Raw genomic sequence first — 26,828 nt, 5'->3', positions numbered from 1 at the left:
GGTGGAATGTTCTGTATATACTCCTGAGTCCTGACAAACCCAGTTCTCTCAAACTCCAGCCAGTTTGCTCTGACAACCGGGAAAACTTGCCGGTTGAGCTGTGACTGGAGGAATCCTCCCATGTAATGGTGTGAGTGCTCCTCTATAGCAATGGTGTGCTCATTAGAGGCTCTCCTCAGATCTTATCTCCTCTCGCACACACACACAGGGACATATTGGGGAGGGTTCTCCTCATAGAGGTCATATGAAGGACACACAGGACTGGCTGGCGCGCTGTGTCTGCCCTACATAACCGGAATATTTCTCTGACAGACATAGCGGATCAGCTGGAGGAACTGGTCAAGGTCACCGGCGGCGTCATTGGCGGACTTGTGACCGGCGCGGGAGGGGTTAATGTCGCCAGAGGTGACAATCCCCAACTTAGTGTCTGAAGGTGACACACAAGGACATTGTATGCGGAGTGCGGGAGAGAGGGCTGCCGCTTTTATTACAACTCTCCGTATGAGGTGAGCACTGAGCCCTGACACTGGAGGCGTCACACTGTACACAGCCCGGGCGGCGGGCGGCTCTATCGGCGTTCATTGGATACGGGACCACCACAGAGCGCACCGCCCGGTCTGCTATACATATACACTATACACCAAGGCAATGTGCTCGCTGAGCCTGCGGTTCTCCAGGCCCCGCCCGTTCCCTGCTTGTCAGAGGAGGGGGAGGAGCCAATGATAGGAAGTGTGTCTGTGTGTGAGTGTGTGACACGGGGTGAGTGTGTGTGAGTGGCGCTGTGTCCTCTGCCGTGTCCTACAACCATCTCCACCGCTACCGGGCATGTCACCTGTCCCGATCCTGCACGTGATCCTCCTGTGAACACACACCGTCCCCGGTACACAGGGACCCGGGCCCCTCCGAGCCCAGCGGCGGGATGACAGCGGGACCTTGACGTGAGTTGGGGGCAGAGGTGGTGGGGGTGGGGGATGATGTGATGGGACACTATGGAGGGGGAACTTTGTGTATACCGATCGCTGCTGTCACTGATATTTATACACGATCAGCCACTTCTCATAGAGATCGCTCATCATGGACACATCACACACCCAGCTGTCATTGGATTGTTGTCATGTAGGGATCCCCATCCGGTGCACAAGATCCCCATGTCACCAGCATAAAGTTTGAGGCTGTGGGATTGCAAATGATTTAGGGGCTCATTTACACCAGACGCGCTTTAAAACGCGGTATAGACGCACAGGCAAGAATATCGAATGTATTCCAATGTGCCAGTGTACAGCGCTGTACCGCTTATATGTGCGATTTAAAAAAAAAAGTTGCATACTGATACTGCATCTTTCCGAGCTGTAAATGCGTGCAACGCAAATGCGCATATATACGTGTGTGTGATTACGTAGGAGAACAAAATTAAATGCGGGGGATCCAAAAAAAATCTGAAAATGCGTAGATGTGCAGAAACGCACAAAACGCAGAGATTGCGGTGTAAATTGGGGAGCTAGAGAATCATCACGCCCTGTACACAACTTTACTGATGTGCACTATATATAGATCTATGTGTGTGTGTGTGTGTGTGTGTATATGTGTGTGTGTGTATATGTATGTATATATATATATATATATATATATATATATATATATATATATATATATATTACACACACTTGTATACAGTATATAAGTGTGTGTAATATATATATATATATATATGTGTGTGTGTGTGTGTGTATATATAATATATATATATATATATATATATATTACACACACTTGTATACAGTATATAAGTGCGTGTAATATATATATATATATGTGTGTGTGTGTGTGTGTGTGTGTATATATATATATATATATATATATATATTGTGTTAGCCGATACATCATATCACGCCATGCGTTGTATTCTTCATCTACTTGGCTCACGCTTTACTCCTGAAGGGAAAAAAAAAACCTGTGCTGACTTTGATCCAAGGTCATCTAGATTTTGGAGGCACGGGACGAGCGTTCTCCGTAAGGCTGGGAGATAGGAAATCCATCAGATCCATACCCAGCCAATGTTCTTGTGTACATATACACACATAGTTCAGTCTACATTGTGCATCGCTACAGTCTGTACACATCAATTCCTAATATTTTTATTATTCCAGAATATTGGCGTTAAAAAAAAAAAAAAAGTCGAAGGTAGCCATCTGATCTAAGACAGCTCTGTATATGAAGTTAGGATTGCCTCGGCCCTTGCAGACTGATCAGCTTTTAAAGCACTTTTGGTGTTTAAAAAAAGTAAAACAAAAAAGCATGAAAAATGTATCCCTTTAAATCTTATAGAACTGTTCACACCGAGGTGTTGCGGGTGTGTTTTTGAAGTTTGCTTTTTTAGTGCATGTTTAAAAAGTGGACCAAAACATCACCTCTGTATTGAAATTAATGGAGAGAACACATCAAAAATGCATATTTTTTTTTTTTTGAGTCACATGTCTAAGTTTCAGGTGCATGCTGGGAGTCATTGAAAACACCTCAAAGACGCAATATGCGTTTGTAAGCTTCCTAGTGTGAAAGGGTCCTTACATAAAAAAATCCACCTGTGACATATTGTCAGATTGTGTGTCTGTGTGTACCATGGTGTTCAGTGTGTTCATATTCTCATATTTCTATCTACAGGTGATATCATTGTTGTAAGCGCAGCGTTTGACTCTCCACCTGGGTGTCAGTGACTCCACCGCCGCCAAAAAGAGCCGCATTGCTTGCCTGCCTTCATGTGCATCTCCCTGTGAGTGTCTGCCATGCTGTGTACTTTGATGTCTTTCATGATCTGAGATAAAGCTTGTGACTGTAATTGCCCGTCCTATAAACTGTACAGCCTCAGCCCAGGAACTGCGCTCCGGTGAGCTGAGTAATTAGAGAGTGTCTGGGGGGATGGGACAGGTCGAAGGTTAAACTGACCAGCCGACAACTTTCTACACCGGCTTCCTGCCCTGCACCTCTTTGCTATTCTTACACTGACCCCCCCCCATTTGACTTTAACAGAACTTAACTTCCTTATACATGTCTCCAGTTTACACCTCAGACTTTCCTGAACCAAGTTTGTTGTGCCACCAACAATACTACTACCTAGTACACACAATGAGAAAATCGGACGAAAAATGCCGCTTTCAGAGCGATCGTACGATAATCTGATCGTTAGTACACAGCCTTTGAGCGCGATTCAAGCTAGTTCTTGCAAAATTATCCGAAAGGACAAACACAAAAAAAATTCTCATACGATACCAGATCGTACGATCTTCATTTAATCAGTACAGTATTCTTCTGGGAAAAAAATTGAGTGACCAAGACCACGCATGCTCGGAAACAGAAGAATACAATACAACACGTTGCTTCCGAAGTTATATTCTGTCACACAAGAATTTTCATTACTTCAGTAATCTCTTCATTTTCGATATGAAACTAGCATGTAAAAATAAAACAGGGCGATCATTCGTCCAATATTCTCATTGTGTATACGAGGCATTAAAGCGGAGGTCCACCCAATTTTATTTTTTTTTTTAAAAGCCAGCAGCTACAAATTCTGCAGCTGCTGACTTTTAATAAATGGACACTTACCTGTCCGGTGCGCCCGCGATGTCGGCAGCCGAAGTCGAGCAATTGTTCATCTTTCTGCTGCCCCCGCCGCCATTCTCGGTGAGGGAATCAGGAAGTGAAGCGTTGCGGCTTCACTGCCCGGTTCCCTACTGCGCATGCGCGAGTGGCGCGGCCCATCCTCACTGGTCCCTGCTGTTTTTCTGGGACCAGTGTGTTTCCCAGAAGACAGCGGGGGGAAAGGGGCGTGACTATTCCCGGAAGTTGGTGCAAATACCCGTATTATACAGGTATCTGCACTTCCTCCCCCCTGAAAGGTGCCAAATGTGACACCGGAGGGGGGGGGGTTCTGAAAGTGGAGGTTCACTTTTTGTGTGGACCTCCGCTTTAAGCTGACTATACACACATCAATGTTTGTTTGTTTTTTTGTGGGGTAAACAAAAAATCTAACAGATCCCTCCATCCACATGCCAAACGGCTCAGATGGACGAATCTCCTGCTGCTGTTGCTGCCGCCATTGTATTCCGGAAGTTGGCGCCGCTGGCTGTAAAAATACCCAAAGTGTGCCCTCATCTGATTGGATGCAGTGCTGTTCAGCTGACAGCTTTCTGCCCAGCTCCTTCCGTTTTGCATTCAAAGATGTTGAGTATTTGGGCCACCCATGGAGCAAACTTTGACTGGTTTATAAGGGACTGGATGAATGTTGTTTCCTGTGTGGCCAGCATAATAAAACCACATAGACAGTTTGGCCTCGTCCACATTGGTGTCAACAAACATACGCGTTTATATGACATTTCTAGATGCATATGACGATTTTTAGGCTTCATGCTCCTCTGTGTCCAGATGCGTTTGGAGCTTCTAAATGAACCCGAGAGCATATAATGATGAATGCACGCTAGACATTCAGCAGCATACATGCATTTAGTCTAGCTGCTTTTACATAAACGCGTGATTTGCACGTTTAGCCTGCTTGCAAAACTTTTAATGCGTGTAAGCGCAAGTACATTGTTATCTCCATGCTGCCGTGACGCATACTTGCGGTGGGTGGGCCTTAAACACACAGCCACTGCATGTATGTATCCATGGGAGTCCAAGGTTATATGCTGAAAGCTTGCTCCCAGCACGCTGACCAAGCTGTTACTGACAGGTCTCAGTCTCTCTTTTTGATTGGGTGTAAGTGGGACGGGCTCCTGACCACATGACCTCTAGAGAGCCAATCACAGCAATAACAGGATTGAGACACAGCCTTGCTTCCTGATGTTAAGACTGACTTAAAGGGCCAGGAAGGGGCTAAAGCTGAACTCCAGGCAATAAAACTATGTTTGACCTTTTGATGTGTAGAAATACCTTTCCTCTATGGATGTCTGTCTCATGTTTAGTTGCTGCTGTGTTTGGTAAAACGGTTATTTAATTCAGCTTGCTCAGTGCTTTAAGTAGTGACCGTCCGGTGCTGAGATTTATAGTTCTAATGGTAGTACACTGATCACAGCAGGTCACTCTTTGTATATCTCCTCCATTCAGAAATAGCCTTGTATTTCTTTTCACTGAATGCAAGGCTTTATATGATTTGAAGGAAGGAGATTGTGGCATTTGTCCACCCCTTCTCCAATCACAGAAGAAAAAAAAATTCACTGCCCCCACCTATATCTGGTCTTCACTGCAAGGAGCACTGGAAGAGCAGTGCCCTTTGCCCTTCCAGTGCTCCTTGCTGTGAAGACCAGTTATAGGTGGGGGCAGTGACCTTTTTTTGTATTGTTTACATATTGGTCAGGCAACGCACTGACGCCTTTGCTGCCATTGAACAATGTGCTGAGTGTTCCTGCGCCTTTTGAGGAGGGATGGGCTCCCTCCAGTCACCTGCCCTTCATCTATCCATTAGAATACATGTGCTCACACAAATTTAGAGTTGGGGTGTGCAGGATACAGGGTGCGTTGGCGGGGCCTACAGCTTACGCATGTTTTTGCAAATGTGTGTCTGTTTTTAACGCATACTGCTAGACAGGTTAATTCAGTTGGTTGCAGGCTGGTTGGTAAGTTGAGCTTGAAAATTCTTTGGTTTTATTTGACATCCAATTACAGAAAGCCTTGTATTCCGTGAAAAGAATACTGTTTCTAAATGGAGGAGGTATACAATGAGTGACCTGCTATGATCGGTGTTCTATCAGTGGGGATAGGAGGCCTTTGTGCATAAGTTCACACTGTGCATTTAGATCAGGAGTCTCAAACTGGCAGCCCTCCAGCTGTTGCGAAACCAATGAGGCATTGCAAGGCTGACCGTTACAAGCATGACTCCCACAGGCAGAGGCATGATGGGACTTGTAGTTTCGCAACATCTGGAGGGCCGCCAGTTTGAGACCCCTGCTTTAGATGCATTCAGTTTAGCTGTGTTCTCTAATTCAGTGCCTCCAGTGTCGGATCGGATACTCTGAATGCATCTAAATATGTAAAGGTAAATGCAGGAGAACTTGATCTGGGAAGTATAACGTTTGATTTGGCTTTATCTGGCATTTAAACAACCTAAAGACAGGAGGTTAGTGAGAATGTATACTTTACATTATGTGTGTAGAGTATTTTCCATTGATCATTAGGGGGATGTTTCATTTGTAAACACCTGTTATAAACGCACAACTTCTTATTTTCTGTCATCTGCTTTTTCAACAAGAACAGGTAAAGTGGCTCTGATGCTTTTCGGGTTTGGTAGACGTTGTTATGTTGCTACAACTGTGCTACTGTGTTGTCCTTTATACCCTGAGGTTATTGCTAAACCAGTCTAACTAAAGTGTATAGGCTTATGCAGTGCAAAGGTCACTGTCTTCATTGCCTTGCTTCTCCTAATTGTCTTCCTTGCTGTTTTGTTTTTATGTCAATGACTTGCGTATATTTATGATTTCATAAACATATGCAAGCGTTGAAAGTTTTTTCTTTCTTATCTTACACGCGATCCGAATATCGTACGAAAAATGGCGTCCGAGGAAGATCGTTAATACAGAGCTTTCAAGAGCCGATCATGACAGTTCAGACATGCACGAAAAATGTTCTCGTACGGTACCAGATCGTACGATTTTCGTTTAGTCAGTACAGTTGTCGCCCGAAAATACAAATACATTACAACACATGACTTCCGATTTTTTTTTTTTTTTTTTTTTTTTTATGTCGTACGAGAATATTTGTGACTTTAATAACCTATTTAATTTCTACTTGCGACTATTAAGTGAAAAAAGTCGTACGATCTGTCGTACAATATTCGGAGCGTGTGTACGGGGCATAAGGCTGCATTACTATCTGTGCGTTTCCTAAATGTGCAACAAAACACACAAAAATGTACATTTCATAAACACACCACAAACTTGCTGCAATCACGGGTCACGCTTGCGGTGCCATTAATTGTTAACGGCACCCCAAGTGCAGATAGCAGGCACGTGTTTTGCTGTGTGACAAAATGCGCTACAAACACACCAAAACATGCACTGAAAAAAACGCCTTGCGATCGAAAAGGTTCTAGCGCTACTTTGGGATTGTCTGTTGTGCATAGGGCAGCCCCTTCTAGAGAATGCGCTGCCCTAGGTGTGACGTGCAATACTGCCTAAAAGATATGCAAAAAAGAAAGAAAGAAAGTGAGCCGGAACGCGCATTCCCACTAAGCTCACTTTAGAATGGGGCCTCAAAGTAGAAGGATTGACATTGCAGCGACTCAGCCGTTAAACGTTGAGTTCCCTCTGCTCCTCTCTGCAAATTTTTTTTAGGGCCAGTTCACACCAGATGCAGTTCCGTGCGCTTTTTTTTCTGCACAAAATTCATGCAGTGTTTTCCATGTATTCCAATGGCTCTAGTTCACACTAAGGGCCCTTTCACACAGGGCGGATCAGTAATTTTCCGCCTCCGTGTGTCCGCAAAGCTCAACGGGGATCCTCTGTAAAATCCCCGCTGAGCCGTCGGCCGACATGGCGGTCCCCGCACACTGTGCAGGGACCGCCCTGTCTTTTATCCACTCTCCCCTATGGGGCGATCGGATGAACACGGACCGTATGTCCATGTTCATCTGATCCGCAGACGGAAGAAAAAATAGGATTTTCTTTTGTCCGCAAAATCGGAGCTTTGCGGAGGCGGGTGATTACGGGTGTCAGCGGATGTTCATCCGCTGACACCCGCAGTCACATAGGGACCCATGTATGTCTTGTTTTCATCCGCAAATGGATGGATGAAAATGTGGACATACGCACATGTGAAAGAGGCCTTAGTCAGTTTCCGTTCAGTTTCTGCACCGGAAACTGACTGCATGGTGTGAACTAAAGCCATTGGAACACATGGAAAACGCTGTGCATGAAAAATGTGCACGGAACTGCATCTGGTGTGAACTTGCCCTTAATAAATCTCTTTCTAAATCTTTATGGGCAGCACTGTGAATAAGTGGTTAGCACATCCACCTAGCAGAGCCGTTTGAATCCCAACCATGGCACTACCCGCTTGGAGTGTGCATGCTCTTCCTGTGCTTGTATAGGTTTCCTCGGGGTACTCCAGTTTCCTCCCACACTTCAAGGACATGCTGGTAGGTTAATTGGCTCCTGTCTAAATTATCCCTGGTATATGTATGAATATGAGTTAGGGGCCTTAGATTGTAAGCTCCTTGAGGACAGTGAATGTATAATAAATATGTAAAGCGCTGTGTAAAATTTAAATTACCTGTAATAAAATACTTTTTTTTTTTTTTTTTGTATGCAGTCATAGAATATAGATCCAGACTCACTCTGCACTTATGTGCATGTTTAAAAATGTCCGCGTCTGATGTGCTAAGAATTAGGTTTGTGATAATGGGGTGTATTTTATAAGAATAGAAAAAAAGAAATAAGCCCCCTTTTCACACTGATGTGGTGCGGTTTGATTGCACCGCAGGTGTGGCACAGTGTTTCCCTGCTGGTTTGGTGCAGGTTAGCTGCGCTTTTCCATAGAGTTCTATTATGTCCCGTGGTTTTGGTGCGCTTTCTGCAAGCACACCAAAACATCTGCATGGTTTCAGAAAGTGCACCAAAACCACAGGACATAATAGAACGGAAAGCACAGCAAACCCGCAGGTACACTGTGCTACACTTGGGGCCTAATAAGTGCTTCCCAAAGCAAACACTTAGATTGCTGCTTTCCAATCTGGACTGGAAGAATCCCAACTGAAATCCAAAAATAGTTTCTGTGGGCAGTACAGATCCTTGTCTCTTTATCACATATCGGTGCCAGTAAGAGGGCAAATTATTGAACAACAAAAAAGCACATTGGTGAAAGTGGAGGTGTTGCCCATAGTAACCATTCCATAGAGGCTGGATTTAACAAAAAAATAAAAAAAAGTTGTAGCAGCCTTTAAAGGGGATTTTGGCCATTTCCCTTTTTTTTTTTTTTGTCTTTTTTTTTTTTTTGGCTAGGGAAAAATAAGAACTCCTGTTGGGTTTTGCTGCTGTTTGGGTCTCCATTAGAAAGCTTTTCCAATATTCCCTGTGCTGCTGATCATGGTTTCAATAGACAAAAACGAGGAGCAAATGTGCAACAGGGACACAGACAGACAGAAATAAAAACCTGGCAGGGGTACTAGCCTACCCCAATCTCTACTAAACAAAAGCATTTGTATTTCTGTGGAAGTATGGCTTCTCTGAGTATGTGCTGGAGTTCCCCATTGCTTTGATTTTTATTCCATTAATACTTTCTTTCTTTTTTTCAGAACTCCTCTATATCATGTCTTCTCGTGACAGACGTCCCGACCTGTGTATTAAAGCAGAGCCAGGGACCCCAGAGAGCATCGGCCGTAGAAGTCCAAGCGGCTCCAGCGACAGCAGCGGTCATGGACCCGATACACAGGGCCCTCGTTGTTGTCGAGGAGACGATGAACAGGAAGACACTGCTGGGAGGGGAAAATATGTTCTAAATTCTATCCCTAAGAGGCTGTGTCTTGTGTGTGGTGATGTGGCCTCAGGATACCACTATGGTGTGGCTTCATGTGAAGCTTGCAAAGCTTTCTTCAAACGTACAATACAAGGTGAGACTTTGGTTTCTCTAAATAAAATTCAGGTAAAAATCTAATTTTGGTAATAAAAAAAAAAAGGGGGGATCTTTTTAGGACAAGGATTTTGGCAAGTTTTTTTTTTGTGCTACAGATCTTTATCTGCATTGGTACTAGAGTTTGATAGTTGTAAGCTTTGCCAGTGCAAATAAACCTGAAAAATGTAGAAGCATCTGCTTTTTATAGCTACCTGATGTATATGTAAAGCCAATTATTTTTTGTTTGTTGTAGTTGGAACGGATTAGAACCCCTACCAGGTTATTACTGCTGTCACTGCACCATTAAAGATATTTATCTTTATTTACTGTCATGAGACAGGGAATGAGGGCAAAATCTGTAAAGCTGTCTGTGCAGCGGTCATAGATGTTATTTCTGTTAGAACTCATTCAGATGGCTAATCTAGGGTAAATGGGCTGCTGCGTTCAGAGGCGGCTGTGCGCTTGGGCGCATACAAACTGGCCAATTAGCTGCAGCCAGTTTGTGCACAAAGGTGCTAATTTATCAAGCGGCTTTAAAAAATAACCGCTGCTAAGTTCTCGGGCATTCTCAGAGGAGATCGCTCTCTTCGGAGTGCTTGTTATTGAAGCAGTGTAGATCGCTTCTGCTTTTGAGGAGTGAAGCGATCTGCAGAGGCTTTGAACTGTGGAGAACGCCTCCTGCTTCTGTAATCTAGTGAGACATGGCAAGATTACAGTACCAGAAACTCAGTGAAGCACTCTGGTGTTCGTTTTATTAAGCAGCGGTGAATTACTGCTGCTGAGTACACGGGCATTCTTAGAGGAGAGCGCCCACCTCATGTTAATAAAATAATTCGCCCCCCCTACACAAAATATCTATCTCTACGTAAACATGGCAGGGGGACATGTTTACTGTCTTGGGGGGGTCTAATCGAGTAAGAAGGAAGTCAATAATCTTTCTTCTTCCTCCGCAGTTCTCTGGAGATTTTCTTTTCTCTCCCCGATTTACTCCACCTCTGGGCTGGGAGGATGAATTCTGACAGGGATGGCCAGTGAGGTGCTGAGATCGCACCTTCATAAACTGTCCGTTTCTGTTAATGACCGATTCTCTATGTGTTGAGATGATCAGCAGAGAACATGTTCTCCCCTGAACATCTCAGTTATATAAACTACTAATGATGTGAGATGAGCTGCGATCATTAGGATCGCAGCTCATCTCTGTTTCATAAACGGACACGTCCCTAATTTCATGTAACCACTCATTCCAGCAGTTATATGCTAAGAGTCTGCCATTGATTTGTACAGGTAGTTGTGCCGCTGTTGATCGCACATACTAGGGTCGATTTACTAAAACTGGAGAGTGTAAAATCTGGAGCAGATGTGTATGAAAGCCAATCGGCTTCTAACTTCAGCTTGTTCAATTAAGCGTTGACCAAAAAAAAAATCCTGAAAGCTGACTGGTTTCTATCCAGAGTTTCACTCCCCAGTTTTAGTAAATGAACCCCCCAGTGTATGAAAGGGTATGTTTCTCTGCTGGCAAGAATCTGCGTCTGCAGTCTTTTCCGGTGGCCACTCCTGGCACTCCATCCTTTGTGAAAACAGGGTCTGATGTGAGATTCCCCTCCCCCTTTTTTTTCCCCAGTAAAACTGTTATTTCGCATGGACAGTAAATGAATGGCAATCTCTGTAATAGAGACCCCCGAATAGCAGCCAAATCCAACAGGGGTTCTGATTGTTTCCACACTATCCAAAACTAAAGTTGTGTAAACGCAGTGCACCTCAGTGTGAGAAAGTAGGTCTCTAATGGCCTTATATGAACTGCACTGTGACAGATGTCAGGTTTATTTCTTCAGCATCTGTCAGAACACCCTTGTGTTTTGGACGTGTTATATCTGCTTAAATGGACATCTGCATTCCTATTGCTTTGCTGAGTGTCAGTTGCAGTACGTCAGGACACATAGGCATATGGAAATTTGATTGTCCTAAAGTGACCCTCTTCTATACCCATGCAGGACAGAGCAACAGATTCACTCATCTGCCACCCTCCCTAGTTATACATACTTTTCCTTATTCCCTTGCTGATCCATGTGACAGCTAGGAGTATGGACTAATACTATGTACTTTTGGGTATGGGGAGCATGTGACTCGCTCCCCTTCCATCCACACGACAGTGCTGGTTCTTAGTCATTGGCTGCTAAGCGACCCATGACTGTCCTATGAGAGCAGGAAGAGAGTCTTCAGCCCTTTGTAAGCATCAAATCACGACTTTCAGCTTACACAGGGCTTCATCTTTCACTTGCAGCAGCCCAATGGATCGTGGGAGAGACAAAAGAAAGGTGAGTGTGATGGTCGGGAGGGTGGAAAATAAGGGAACATGTTGCATTGCCCTGAACGGGCAATACAATTGGTTCAGTTGAATGTTTGTTTTATTTTGCAGTTTTTCCACCAGGGGGCGCTCTAGCAGCGTTTAGGTTTGTCTATCATGAGTCAACCTGATCTACTGAAGAACATAACATTATATGGGAGTTGTTAAGTTGTGTTTATTTTTTTCCCCCTACATACAAATTGCTAGCACATAGGGTCCTAAGTGGTCACTATAATAAAGCCTAATAATGAAATTGAAGAACAACAATGAAAGAGGAAATAAACTGCATGAACATACAGTTTTTTTTTTGTTTTTTTTTGTTTGTTTTTTACCACTTAAAATGACAACTTCTGTTTTTAAAAAGGCTTTCCAAAACGGAGCTAGCCCACAATGTGTTGCAGTATCAGACCAATTTATTTTTGGGGTATACTGATATATCTTTGATATGTCTTTCATAGGAAATATTGAATACAGCTGCCCAGCCACTAATGAGTGTGAAATTACTAAGCGAAGACGGAAGGCATGCCAGGCTTGTCGTTTTACCAAGTGCCTTCGTGTGGGCATGCTTAAGGAAGGTGAGTCTATCATTTTCCAGTTGGTCTCGGAGTTCACTGAAAATATTTTTCATTTTGGGTAAAGAATAGGATTGAATCCTTGAAAAAAATAGTAAGATGGTGCAAGATTATTAGGGTATAAGCAATAGTGATCAATAAAATATTATATGGTCAATAAATAAATGATAAAGTATAGTCCAATGTCCAATATGATCCAATCGATAGTCCAAAGGTGAGAAAAGCACTAGCGGCAGCAACCCTAAAGCAGAAGCAGGCTCCGAAAAAAAAAAAAAGAGGATGCACCAATCTAAGTGCAGTAGAATAGAAAGTTTAATAAAAATGTGTATAACACACAGCCAAATGGCTCCTCACAAAACATGGGAGATACAAGGCATAAAAGCTGTTCAGGTCCGGTGTCGCTACGGGTGCCCAGCGATCCCTGGTCCCAGACAAAGTCCTCGACAGACAGGAGAGCTGGTGGTAATGGAATCCATGCTGACACGCACGCCGTCTTGATTTGTGAGTAGCCATTTGGCTGTGTGTCATACACATTTGTATTAAACTTTCCATTCTGCTGCACTCAGATTGGCGCATCCTATCTGTTTTTATTTGCTTTGTCCTGTTAGTGAGATTTCCTTTCCTTTCATTTCCTGTCCCAAAGACACAACTGTAAATAAAAGGAAATCTCTCAAAAGTGAGGGACATATGAGCTTTGGCATGTATGAAGAGAAAATGCATTAGTAAAGCGGTTGTAAAGTCAGTGCCAGCCCCTCTGTTATAACAATGTATAATACATTGTGTCAATGTTTTTGTAATGATGCTGCTAAATACCTTATTTCAGAGAGCTGCTGTGCAGTCACGTGACCTCCCGCCTCTCTCCTCCACACAGCTAGATGGGCTGAGATTCCTCTCTGACGTCAGCTGGGAGGTCACGTGACTGCTGTGTTGTCCCCTCAGCCCCTCTCGCTGTTGTACTTAGATCGGCCGAGGAGAACAGCGGGAGATTACGTGACCGCACAGTGGCGCTCTGAAATAAGTTAGCAGCATCATTTAAAAAAAAAAACATTGACACTGTGTATTCTACCTTGTTATACGAGAGGGGATGGCAGTAATTGTACTCACTGACTTTACTGCCACAGGAAATGGCGGCATGAGGGGAGGGTTTGGAATTGGGAGGGAGGGGAAGAGAGGAGAGACTCTAACACAGAGGGATGACCACAGTATCTGGGATCAGCAGCCATGATTACCGCGGTCAGTTCACATAGGGGATTCAGGAACAGGCAGGATCAACCAGGTATCTTACAGCATAGAAAGGGACAAATTGCACAAGCACAAATTGCTTTAAAGGTACAGGATCCTTCTTTTTTTTTTTTTGGTTACATCCTCTGCCAAAAATAAAGTTCCCCAGCAATGTAATGACATAATGTGCTAGTATGCACCACATGCTAGCATATTATGGAAGCCTTAAAACTAAGCTTTCCAGCAACGCACGGTCACCGCTGACAGGGCTTCCATTCTTACCCAGTCTTCCTTTTCGGGTTCACCGGCTCCAGCTGTTGGAATGGCTGAGCCACAATGATGGGAGTCAGTCGTGGCGTAGTGCTCTGGCCTCAGTAGGCCATTGTTTCAAAGTGCTGTGCGTAAGTGCTAGTGGCACCACTGGCTGCAGAAATAGGGAGTATCTATAAACGGTGCATGTTCATTGTACATACAGGTAAGCTTTAGGGGGATAAAACATAAGGAATTTTTGTGTATTGCAAAGATGAGAAAAATAAGTTTTGGCTTGACATATGCGTTACAGAATGGTAATTACGGGACTGCTGGCTGTCATTTTGAACAATCCTGAAGCGTTTTGTTATAACTGTTTTATAAGTGCAAAAAATCTTGTGAACTTATAACTTCCTGTGCACAAGGATGGGTTATGAAGATGAGAAAGGTCTGTGCTGTTTGAAATCTATCAGAGATGAAGTAGGCAGGGCTGACAACACATGCTTAGGAGTTTGGAGCTGAAAATACATGGGTTGTCATGTAAAGAGGAAGGTAGGAGCACTCTATATTTCTGGAACATCACTAGTTATTATTCTGTTCTGTTCAGATATGAGATAGAAGGTGCACCCTAGGATTCTGGTAAGAGTGCAAATGTAAGTTGAGTTTGGTGGTCATGTATGTTCACATGCTGCATGTTACACCCTAAACATGGGTGTCACATTGGGAGAAAGATGAACTTTCCCTTTAAACCTGCCCCCCCTCCTATCTAAGTCCGATTCTAGCTACCCTATGAAAGGAAGATGCTTATACTTACCTGGGACAGCCAGCAATTCCATTATGATCAGTGTACAACCTCATCAAACTGTAGCTAGGGGCTTAAAAATGTTGCTTGAAGCCCATTGAAAGGTTTGTTTTGTTTCTGGCCTGACAACTGAATGTGAGGGTCTGTTTCTGGTATGATCACAGATGTTGTTTTTATGCTTCTGACATCAGAAAAAGATCTTGTACTTGTTACATGAAACTTGGCTCCCACCACAAGCTGCTGTATTACAGCTTGCACTGCATGGAGATCAATACTGAATATTTCAGGCCCGCACAATACCTTCCAGCACTGCACTACCAAATGGTGAAATGCACTCACTGCACGGGGGGCTCTGTTCATCTGCTATAAGAGCTGACTCTATACATAGTTCCTTCTAAATATTCAGATTCATACTTCCCTTAATCACTTAAGGACTGGAAGGATTTACCCCCTTAATGACCAGACCATTTTTTGCGATATGGCACTGCGTCGCTTTAACAATTGCGTGGTCGTGCGACGTTGTACCTAAACAAATTGTATGTACTCCCCCCCCCCCCCCCCTCTCTCAAATAGAGCTTTCTTTTGGGGGTATTTGATCACCTCTGCGGTTTTTATTCTTTGCGCTATAAAGAAACCAAAAAAGACGATTTTTTTTTTTTTTTTTTTTTTTACTTTTAGCTATAATAAATATCCCCCCCCCCCCCAATTTTATATATAAAATTCTTCCTAAACAGAGGAAGATTTTTTTTAATATAAATATATATATATAATTAAAAAAAATCTTCCTCTGTTTAGGCCAATATGTATTCTTCTACATATTTTTGGTAAAAGAAAAATGCAATGAGCGTACATCGATTGGTTTGCACAAAAGTTATAGGGTCTATAAAATAGGCATAGATTTATGGCATTTGTATATATATATATATATATATATATATATATATATATATATATATATATATATATATATATATATATATTTGTTTTAATAGCAATAATAATTTTTATATTTTGTGTGGGACTGCGACATTTATTCAGCGATCAGTGCTATAAAAATGCACTTATTACTGTATAAATGACACTGGCAGGGAAGAGGTTAACACCAGTGTAATTAAGGGGTTAAATATATTCCCTTGGAGGTGTTTCTAACTGGGGGGAGTGTACTGACTGGAAGAGGGGAGAGATCGCTAGGAACAGACGATTTCTCTTTACCTCCCCTGTCAGAATGGGGGTCTGTTTGTTTACATTGACAGATCCCCCGTTCTGGCTCTCTGTGGAGCGATCGCGGATGGCCGGTGGACATCGCGGCCGCTGGTCACGTGCATCAGCGCCGTGGGCGCCCACGGTATCTATTGCATGAACCGACGTACAGCTATGACGATTCTCGCAATAGAGCCAACCTGCCGCAGTATAATGATGGTTGGAAAGTGGTTAAAAAATGTAATAGATTGGATTCTGCTCCTTTAAAGCATGTTATACAGCCCAGTGCTTGTGTTGTGTCATGTGTGCTGTATCACCTCAAATACCTGGCTGATCCCGACAGTTTTTCTACCTTCCCCTCTGTACGCCGACCACGATACTGCGGTCAGTTTATGTGATTCCGTCATCCGCTGCTATCTGCAGCTTTCCTGTATCTCCATCTGTCCTCCTCCGCCCCCCCCCCCCTTTCCCCTCCATGCCTGTCGGCTCTCATTAGCGCCGCTCTGCTCCTCTCCCTGCTGCTTTAAAACTATCTCATCTTTATATCATCCCCTCTGTTAGATAAAAAGCCGTATCTTAGTGCCTGTGATTTGTTAAACAAAAGCCAATTGCTACCTGTTTTTACAGCATCTCCCAGCGATCACGTGACTCTAGGCTCTTTCCTTCTCGGCTGACATCAGCAGGGAAATCTCGGCCCCACCCGCTAGAGCTATCAGACAGGGAGAGCAGAGAGCCTGGAGTCACGTGATCGCTGTGAGATGTTGTGAAAATGGGTAGAAATCTGCTTTTATATAATATAATATAGCACAGGCACTAGGATACAGCTTTTTATCTGACAAGGGATGATCTAAAGATGAGATAGTGGCTTAACAATCACTTTAATATCTTGATTATATTGTGTGTCATCTTTTTACTTCTACTTGTTTTGTACTTGTAAGGAACATGCCAGCGTTGGCACATAGAAAATTCTCTTTATATCTAAAATAAAAGTGCCAGTTATTTTTTTAACCATATGCATTGGGAGTGCCTTACCAACCTAGGCTACATGGCTGTGTGTTTCTATTGATACACAATGTAGAGCTCTAGGCCCTACATGCAAGGGTGCTCCCATAGGACACTACAAGAGAAAGGAGCCACCTTAAAACAGAAACCTGGGCAAGGATTAAAAGATAAACAAGCTGCTCAGTAAGTGAATAAATCAGCTGCTGAAAGTGTTTAAAAACTGGGGGTTTAATATCATTTTAAATGTGGGCAGCAACAGTGTCAGGACTTATGACAGAGAATTGCTCTGGATCTTGAATTGTTGAATTGTCGAATATTTTGTAGTCACCATTTAAGAAATATTCATTTAGAAGGCAAACTGTACATTCATGATTGGTATTAATCTGCAGGTGTGCGATTGGACCGCGTCAGAGGTGGCCGGCAGAAATACAAGAGACGACCAGAAGGAGACATTCTGCAGTATACCCCGGGGGGACAGTCCCATCAAAGTTCAACAACAGGAGTCAAAAAACAAGGTTGGATCATTTCTATGATGTTAAAGTCATTTGTAAAAAAAAAACTTTCCGTTTAAAATAGAATTGAAAGGGAAAACTTTGTGTATAGATATAAAACAAATTATACATTTATTTTTAAATTTTTTTTATATCCCTTTCCCTCTGTTTTGTGGAAGGGAGGCGTTTCAGGACCAGTCTGATCATTGGAGGAGAGTACACAGAGTTCTCAGCATAGCTAGAGAACTGACCACGATGTGCTCTCCTGCTTAGTAGTATGGTCCATTTTTAATAGGGAAAGCAGAGGGACTGACAGGAACACCAGGGATTTCACACAAAGGAAGCAATACAAAGAGAACAGGATACTTTCTCATACAAGTCCATGGTACAGCAGGCGCATGAAATGTTGGGGTAACAAACACTTTAAAGGGTGACTTGGTGTTGGAATGAAATGCTCACTGTTTTGGACACAGTCTGGAACAGTGCTTTGTGTTCCTATACCCTAGGAATATGCTGATGGACACCTGTAATTCTGGAAGAACAGAGGCTACCTAAGCACTATAAAAAAAAAAAAAAACATTCAGTATATAGCCAGGTTTTCAATGTCTTTATGTTCTTTTGGTTGTAATATTTGGGGTCCTTTACGTAAACAATACAGCCTGGCTTCTTATATTATTTTAGGTTAGCGTTGTCTGCTGACTTTGCATCATGTTATAATATTTGTCGGTGTTCCTCAACTTAACCATGCCCTGTCATTGCAGTTTCTTCTCATGACAGATTCTCTGTGAGGAAAATATAGGTTATCCTAGAACAGGGATATGCAATTAGTGGACCTCCAGCTGTTGCAAAACTACAAGTCCCATCATGCCTCTGCCTCTGGGAGTCATGCTTGTGACTATCAGAGTCTTGCTATGCCTCATGGGAGTTGTTGTTCTGCAACTGCTGGAGATCCACTAATTGCATATCCCTGCCCTAGAAGTTAAATAGGGTAGGGGTGTTAAATGTTAGACAGTGTAAGGCCCTGATCTGTCCATTTTTCAGGCAGATCCGATCAAAACCCCCATTCTCTATGGAGCAGTGGGTGTAAATGGTCATGTGTCCGTTTTACTCCCACCTACATCTAATCCGATCTGCCAAAAAGAGACAGACGGAGATGCGTCCCCCCCCCCCCCCTCCGTTCAGCGGATCAGATCTGATGACAGTTGGGTGTAAATGGACAGGCGGTCAGTTTACATTCCTCCATCCATAGGGGAGAGTGGTCTGTGTCTGCTCTAGCGGATCGGACACGGACCTGTCATCTGTCTGCTCAGTGGGGATCAGCGCACAGATTCCCTGATAAGCAAGTGGGTGGCAGTCCACCCTGTGTGAAAGGTGCCTAAAAATTAAAAGGGGTAAGGGCTCGTTTTGAGGGTTACGATAAATGTGGGGGGGGGGGGGGGGTAGGTATTAAGGCATACCTAGGTTGGCTACCTAGGTATGCTACAGAGGCTACCTAAGCACTATCACATGTGCCAAAGTCCTCTGCTGCTTTGACTCCATTAATTCTATTTTAAAGGTACGGTCATGTTTATTTTTATTTTTTTACCGTCGCATTAAACCAAATTAATGGACATCTGTTAGACAACCAAGCCTAAAGAGTTTCTTTTGGGGTTTAGGTGTTAGGAAAAAAGATTTTAATAGAACTTTGCTTTACACCTATGATTTTCAGCACCTTACTCCAAGGTATGGCGCTTTCTGCAATGCAGGGCCATTTATTTAGAATGGTACTCCGATGCACAGTACAGTAGGTGCCAACAGGCAAGCACTCCAGTTCACCAAAATGTACTGTACATACAATGCACTGCAAAAAAAAAAAGAGTGCAAGTTCATTTTTTCTTCTGTTGCTGAGCATTGGCAGCCTATTCTGCTTTTATTGCTATCTGTGTTCTCTTTGATGGGATTTCCCTTCACTTCTTGTTTCGGGGACACAGTAAGACGTCAGGGGAAATCTTCCCAGACTGATGGGAAGTCTTAACGTTGACTGTTTTTCACCTGAAAATATCCCCTCTTTTGAGATGACAAAATGACACTGGATATTTGCAAAAATATATTTTTCTTAATTTTTAGTTTGACACCGACTGTGAATCTGTGGCCAGGAGATGGACATTCATTATTTACATATTCTGAAGTGATAAATAAGCTTTAAAACGAGTCCCCTCTGACCACTGTAGCTGCATTCACTCTTGTGCAGATCATCCTCAATTTTCATAAAACAGAACTTCTGAACCTATTGTCTAGGCCAGCTAAGCTCTTCCTGCTCACCACTGCCAGAGCTCCTGCTGTGTGTTTACATTTGAGATTAGAAAGCTGGAAGGCCCCTAAGTCACTAGTGGAAGCGGGGAGCACAGTTGGCTGAGCTGCTGAGAGAATGACTGCAGTGCTTTTTGCTATGAATGTTTGAGGATGAATTGCTCAACAATGTTGGCTGCTACAGAGGTTAGTGATGGCCTGTTTGAAAGCTAATTTACTGTTTGATAAAATATGTACAACTTGAATCCTCATAACCTGGACATAAATGCTTTTCAAAGTGAAGTTACTGTAAAACAGATTTACAATAAACTGACTTATTTTCATTCAATTCCTTGCATTGTTTGATCTATAGCTCCAGTCAACACCGTAGTCTCTCACCTCCTGGTAGCAGAGCCAGATAAGCTGTTTGCAATGCCAGATCCAGCACTTCCTGATGGCTACCTGAAATCTATGAGCACTTTATGTGACCTTGCAGACCGAGAGATTGTCATTATCATCAGCTGGGCCAAGAACATCCCAGGTAAGCAAGTACCAATTTGGTGGTCATCTCTAACTAGCAATTCAGACTGCCTATTTGACCTGTAGAGCTCAACCTTTTTCAAAGTTAACACAGCAAGAATTTATCTTGCTATCATCCTGAGGCTTTGTAAGGTTTGCAGTGGCTCGGAAGCCAGGTATAATGTGCTTCATAATATAGAACAATATGCAGCCAGGGGTTTTTCATTCTTGATTGGGAACTGGGTCTGTGCACTTAAATCTTTAGATCATAGGGAATAGTTTTTGGTCTTCTGAATATCTGATTTGCAGTAATTTTTCAAAGAGAATGTTTTTAACTGTGCTCAGGGTTACAAACGACATACATATACCTGCTGCCTTACAAATTCCAAAGCTCTAATCTTAATGTGAATTGTGGTGGGAGACATGCAGAGCATACAGAGAAACAAAGAATTCAGAAGCTATTATTGAAGTGTATGTGAAGCCAAAAGTAGATTAAAAGTAGCGAAGGGTAAAGACTCCTGTTTTTCTTTTGTTGTCTGATATTTTACATCCCTTCCTGTCCCACAGCCAAATTAAGGAAGTAAGAGAAATCTCTCCAGCGAGGGGATATCCATTTTTAGACAAGTATCCCCATAGGAAGAGTCCCCTCACCTGTTCTGTGACCAATCTTAACTGTTGGATTTTGGAACAGGAGACAATGGTTACCAAAAGAGAGCAATTTACCCCACAGACTGCAATAAAAGAATCTCACGTAGGTTCTAACCCAGGGGTAGGCAACCTCGGCACTCCAGCTGTGGTGAAACTACAAATCCCATCACGCCTCTAGGAGTCATGCCTGTGATTGTCAGGGTCTTGCAATGTCTCATGGGACTTGTAGTTTTACCACAGCTGGAGGGCCAAGGTTGCCTACCCCTGGTTCTAACCTTTCCACATTCTTTAAAAAAAAAAAAAAATCATTTTTTTTCCATTTTTTCTTGTGAGATAAAATTTGTTAAAGGGGTTGTAAAGGTACAATTTTTTTTCCTAAATAGCTTCCTTTACCTTAGTGCAGTCCTCCTTCACTTACCTCATCCTTCCATTTTGCTTTTAAATGTCCTTATTTCTTCTGAGAAATCCTCACCTCCTGTTCTTCTGTCTGTAACTCCACACAGTAATGCAAGGCTTTCTCCCTGGTGTGGAGTGTCATGCTCGCACCCTTCATTGGACTACAGGAGAGTCAGGACGAACACACAGCTCCTTTCTCTATCTGCAATGTAGAGAGCGTCCTGACTCTCCCGTAGTCCAAAGGAGGGGGCGAGCACGACACACCACACCAGGGAGAAAGCCTTGCATTACTGTGTGGAGTTACAGACAGAAGAACAGGAAGTGAGGATTTCTCAGAAGAAATAAGGAAATTTAAAAGCAAAATGGAAGGATGAGGTAAGTGAAGGAGGACTGCACTAGGGTAAAGGAAGCTATTTAGGGAAACTTTTTTTTTACCTTTTTACAACACCTTTTAACCTTGTATTGCTACATATGTCCCTGTTTGGGAGTTGTCTGGCCATTTCTTGTCTACTTGAGGGTTGTCAGACAACACAGGAAGTGCTGGGAAATGCCTCTCAAATTGAGACGCAGCAATAGTGATTTTTTATTTTTTTTCTAGCAAAGTGAGGAAAGGTATTCCGTATGTATTCCCCCTTAGAGAAATTTTCTCTCCCTTCCTGTCCAGGAGACGCTGTTTGACAGACCAGGAAGAGTTGAGAAAACTTCTGTATTGGGGCATAAACAGTACTTTAAGGATTTTTTTTTCTTAAAATATTAACCGGAACACAGGCCGCATTTAAAAACTGACAAAAGTTATTTTTCTTCCCCTCGGTTTTCCCCTAGTTTTGCCTGGACTTCGCCTTTCATTTAATTGTATTGTGTGGCTTTATGGTTTCTTTTACTCCCACCTCACAATAGTGGCTCATTCATGGAAGAATACACCTTGCTTTTTGAGGCTTCATTTGTAAATCTGCACAAATAGAAATGTTTCTCTCCCCTTGCAGCTGCTGTGTGGATAAGGATTTATGACTGGAACTTGTCCTTTCACAGGTTTTTCCTCGCTGTCCTTATCGGACCAGATGAGTCTCTTGCAGAGTGTCTGGATGGAGGTTCTCCTCCTTGGGGTGGTATTTCGTTCCCTTCCTTACGAAGATGAAGTTGTGTTTGCAGAGGATTTTGTTCTAGATGAGGAATCGTCTCGCTCTGCCCGTCTCTCAGACCTCTGTTCCTGTGTTCTTCATTTGGTGCGCAAGTATCGTGCGTTGCGTGTGGAAAGAGAGGAATATGTTATGTTGAAGGCCCTCACACTTACAAACTCTGGTAAGATGCATATGCGGCTTGTCAGCCTCTGTTTTTTTTTTTTCTTTAACGTATCTTTTTATTAACAAATTTTAAAGTGATTGTAAAGGCAGAAGGTTTTTTTTGTTCATTAAGATAACAAAAAAAAACTTCTGTGCGCAGCAGCTCCTCTAATACTTACCTGAACCCCATCTAGATCCAGCAATGTTGCAAGAGTGTCTCGGCTGCTCGGGACTCCTCTCCTCATTGGCTGAGACAGCAGCGTGGCACCATTGGCTCCCGCTGCTGTCAAAGTCAGCTAGACAACAAATGCGGAAAGAAAGGGTGTGGGGCCGGGCAGCGGCTCTGTGTCTGAATGGACACAGAAAGCTGTGGCTTGGCTCAGGTGCCCCCACAGCAAACTGCTTGCTGTGGGGGCACTCCACAGAAGAGAGGGACCCGAGAAGAGGAGAATCTGGGCTGCTCTGTGCAAAACCACTGCACAGGGCAGGTAAGTATGGGTTTTTGGACTCGGGTGGTGACCTTTCTACACGACAACATGGGCTCGCCCCTAGCTCTGGACCCCAAGCAGTGCCTTTTGGGTATTTTTCCAGATGTTCTAGACAAACACTAAAATCTTCTTGCAGGAGACACTGTTCTCAGCTAGAAAACGTATTGCCAGGAAGTGGATGAGACCATTGCCCCCTAAAATGACAGAGTGGAAGGTGGAGGTAAACGGGACGATGCCCTATAAAAAATGCTTATACATCAACAGAGGGTGCCCAGCGAAATACAACAAGATATGGGACCGCTGCTTGAATGATTCTGACACCTGCACATGACCAAGGAGGGATACCCCTTCATGTATATGACATGATTTATGTTGTTGCTACCATATTGATTAGTATGTAAGCCCTAATTCTACTTTCTGACATTGCTTCCAGTTGATGGGTACGTTGTATGTTACAATGTATGAACCAACTATTGTTACTTTTTGAGTATGGATGTTACCTGTATGTTACTGTGCCTCATATGTATAGCCATGGCCAAAAGTTTTGAAAATGACACAAATACTAATTTTCACAAAGTCTGCTGCCTCAGTTTTTGAGATGGGAAATTGCATATACTCCAGAATGTTATCAGACGAATTGCAATTAATTGCAAAGTTCCTCTTTGCCATGAAAATAAACTTAATCCCATAAAAAATATATATTCCACTGCATTTGTGAAGAAGGCTTCAGGGTGCCCAAAAAAGTCCAGCAAGCGCCAGGACCGTCTCCTAAAGAGGATTCAGCTGCGGGATCGGAGTGCCACCAGTGCAGAGCTTGCTCAGGAATGGCAGCAGGCAGGTGTGAGCGCATCGGCACGCACAGTGAGGCGAAGACTTTTGGAAGATGGCCTGGTGTCAAGAAGGGCAGCAAAGAAGCCACTTCTCTCAAAAAAAAACATCAGGGACAGATTGATCTTTTTGCAGAAAATATGGTGAATGGACTGCTGAGGACCGGGGCAAAGTCATATTCTCTGATGAAGCCTCTTTCCAAATGTTTGGGGCATTAGGAAAAAGGCTTGTCCGGAGAAGAAAAGGTGAGCGCTACCATCAGTCCTGTGTCATGCCAACAGTAAAGCATCCTGAGACCATTCATGTGTGGGGTTGCTTCTCATCCAAGGGAGTGGGATCACTCACAATTTTGCCCAAAAACACAGCCATGAATGCAGAATGGTACCAAAACACCCTCCAATAGCAACTTCTTTCAACAATCCAACAACAGTTTGGTGAAGAACAATGCATTTCCCAGCACGATGGAGCACCGTGCCATAAGGCAAAAGTGATAACTAAGTGGCTCAGGGACCAAAACGTTGACATTTTAGGTCCATGGCCTGGAAACTCCCCAGATCTTAATCCCATTGAGAACTTTTGGTCAATCCTCAAGAGGCGGGTGGACAAACAAAAACCCACTAATTCTGACAAACTCCAAGACGTGATTATGAAAGAATGGGTTGCTATCAGTCAGGAATTGGCCCAGAAGTTGAGAGCATGCCTAGTCGAATTGCAGAGGTTCTGAAAAAGAAGGGCCAACACTGCAAATACTGACTCTTTGCATAAATGTCGATAAAAGCCTTTGAAACGTATGAAGTGTGTGTAATTATATTTCACTAAATCACAGAAACAACTGCAACAAAGATCTAAAAGCAGTTTAGCAGCAAACTTTGTGAAAACTAATATTTGTGTCATTCTCAAAACTTTTGGTCACAACTGTACATGCCTTTCTTTTTCAATAAAACCTTTGTTTAAAGTAAAAAAAATAAAAAAATAAGCTGAACTTAGCCTTTAACTGCAGTCAAGACAGCTCACCAATTTGGCTTTACTCTTAAGTAATTCCTTTGACTCATGTTGTATGTACTATGTATTATCTAATGCATGTATCTCCACAGACTCTGTGCACATTGAAGATCCGGAAGCTGTTCTGCGTCTCCGCGATGCCCTACAAGAGGCACTTAGCGAGTACGAATCGAATCGTCACCCTGAGGAACCCTGTCGTGATGGAAAACTGCTGCTCACACTCCCCTTACTGCGCCAAACGGCAGGACGTGTCCTTCAGCACTTCCACGCCCTGCGGGAGGAGGGGACCGTCCCTATGCACAAGCTTTTCCTGGAGATGTTGGAGGCCATGATGGACTAAAAATGGAGGCATTCTAACGGCAGGAATCTCTTAACTACGTGCAAAGGAAGACGATTTAATGAATGTATGGGGGTCAGACATTTAAGGGTTTCTTGTGCACAAATACTTCTTGGAATTCCTTATAGAATAACAAGGAAGATACCACAAGACTGGTACAGACATATGAAGCAAAATGCATAGTTATTGGATGCACAGCTCAGAAGATATAAGCCATGGGACAGTGACTGATGGGAAACAGTGTCTTCCCTGGAGCCTATGTAACAAATCAGTGTTTTTTGTTTTATTCCTATTTAATTAAGCAATGTGTTTAATATCCCATTATGGGGTATTGAGAACAGCAAAAAGACCCGGAAGTCCTTCAATCCTTAAATGAACACTTGAGCCATATGCTGCTCCTTGTAAGCAATAGGGCACATCGTATAACTGCTGAAAGTAAGTTATTGGTTTGTGTCCCTCATCTTCTCTTACTGTATTTTATTGTGTATGACTACATGCCAGTTACTTGTTTTTATTTTTTAGTGAAAATATGCCTAAATCATCTTATTTAGTGACAATCTATGTGTTCAATGTCTTGAAAATGATTACTTTAGGATGTATGGTACTGGTTTAGGAACAAAACATATGTTGTTCCTGAACAAGAGCATTTTTAAATACTTGAGTTGATATAAATTTTAAGAACACTATTGATTTGAAATTGCAGGTGCTGTTTGTGGTAAGCAATTTCCTATTGTGCTTTCTTCCCTTTTTCCTTTGCTCAAAGTAGCATTTCGGTTCAGTTAAAGCGGAGTTCCACCCTAAAAATGAACTTTATATTAACAGCTTGCCTTTAATGTTAAAAAAATAAAATAAAAATGTTTTTACTCCCTTCTAGCTGGCTGTTACTAGGCAGATTTTGTAATCTGCCTAGTTCCAGGTCCTAGGTGGTTCAACTTCCTGTCCTAAGACCCCATTGCCTCCTGGGAAATGATGACACTCATTTTCCAGGAGTCTTTGGGCATTACTGTGCCTAAAAATCCCACAGCATGCACCTCTCCCTGAAAACCAGAAAGAAAAAGGCTTCACATGGCCACACATATGATGGATACGGCCACAACATGTGCTGGAGGATATAAGGCAAGTGTTTGCAATGATTTCTGATTGGGGAGCTAATAATATGTTTTAGGGACTATTTTAATGTAATACATTTTAGCTTGCAAACTATGCCCGGAACCCCGCTTTAAACCATTCAGCAGTCTCAAAGAATGTGGTTTGGAAGTGGAATATATATTGTACGGGGGTTGCACTTTTAGTCAATACAATGTAGATTTTTGTATTCAGACACTTGTGCACATTTTTAACCCTGTATCGAGATTTACCCCCATCAGAGAGCTGGGGACAGTCTTTCTGAACGAACATGTTAATATTATTTGATATGTTTTGTTCGGATACCTGAACATTCCACTTTTCAAAAACATGAAGATCTATATGGCTTTATTCAGTAGAGTTCCCATTGCTAATGGTAAACCTTTTAAATGCAGTAACCCCTATAAACCCCTATAAACCAATCAGAATTTACTCTGCTGCAGTCAAACCAGAACATGGATTCCA

At 42.9% G+C, this 26,828-nt stretch overlaps 1 protein-coding gene across 2 annotated transcripts; it reads left to right on the top strand.

The window, feature by feature from the left end:
• The first annotated feature begins 264 nt into the window (after nucleotides 1–264).
• On the top strand, nucleotides 265–25,935 carry ESRRA (estrogen related receptor alpha). 2 transcript variants are annotated; one of them, XM_040329007.1, is made up of 8 exons: nucleotides 265–506; nucleotides 2,659–2,767; nucleotides 9,275–9,589; nucleotides 12,394–12,510; nucleotides 17,371–17,496; nucleotides 20,114–20,281; nucleotides 22,333–22,602; nucleotides 24,994–25,935. In XM_040329007.1, exons 3-8 carry the CDS (start codon nucleotides 9,289–9,291, stop codon nucleotides 25,239–25,241), a joined length of 1,230 nt encoding a protein of 409 aa, XP_040184941.1. In that variant the 5' UTR covers nucleotides 265–506; nucleotides 2,659–2,767; nucleotides 9,275–9,288; the 3' UTR covers nucleotides 25,242–25,935. The 2 variants fall into 2 exon arrangements, with proteins under 2 accessions (XP_040184941.1, XP_040184940.1); XM_040329006.1 differs by lacking the exon at nucleotides 265–506 and adding an exon at nucleotides 708–938.
• Nucleotides 25,936–26,828: the final 893 nt, after the last annotated feature.

This window comes from Rana temporaria, chromosome 11 (assembly GCF_905171775.1).
Source record: "Rana temporaria chromosome 11, aRanTem1.1, whole genome shotgun sequence".
NCBI classification, from domain to species: Eukaryota; Metazoa; Chordata; class Amphibia; order Anura; family Ranidae; genus Rana; species Rana temporaria.
The sequence above is the reverse complement of the archived record's forward strand: the minus strand, read 5'-3'. Positions and strand labels throughout refer to the sequence as shown.

What these genes read in the sequence shown, in the direction of transcription:
- ESRRA (XM_040329007.1), top strand. Translation starts at nt 9,289, where the DNA reads ATGTCTTCTCGTGACAGACGTCCCGACCTGTGTATTAAAGCAGAGCCA. An exon ending in TGTGGGCATGCTTAAGGAAG is followed by an intron (nt 12,511 to 17,370) that starts GTGAGTCTATCA and finishes ATTAATCTGCAG; the next exon opens with GTGTGCGATTGGACCGCGTC. An exon ending in CTGGGCCAAGAACATCCCAG is followed by an intron (nt 20,282 to 22,332) that starts GTAAGCAAGTAC and finishes GTCCTTTCACAG; the next exon opens with GTTTTTCCTCGCTGTCCTTA.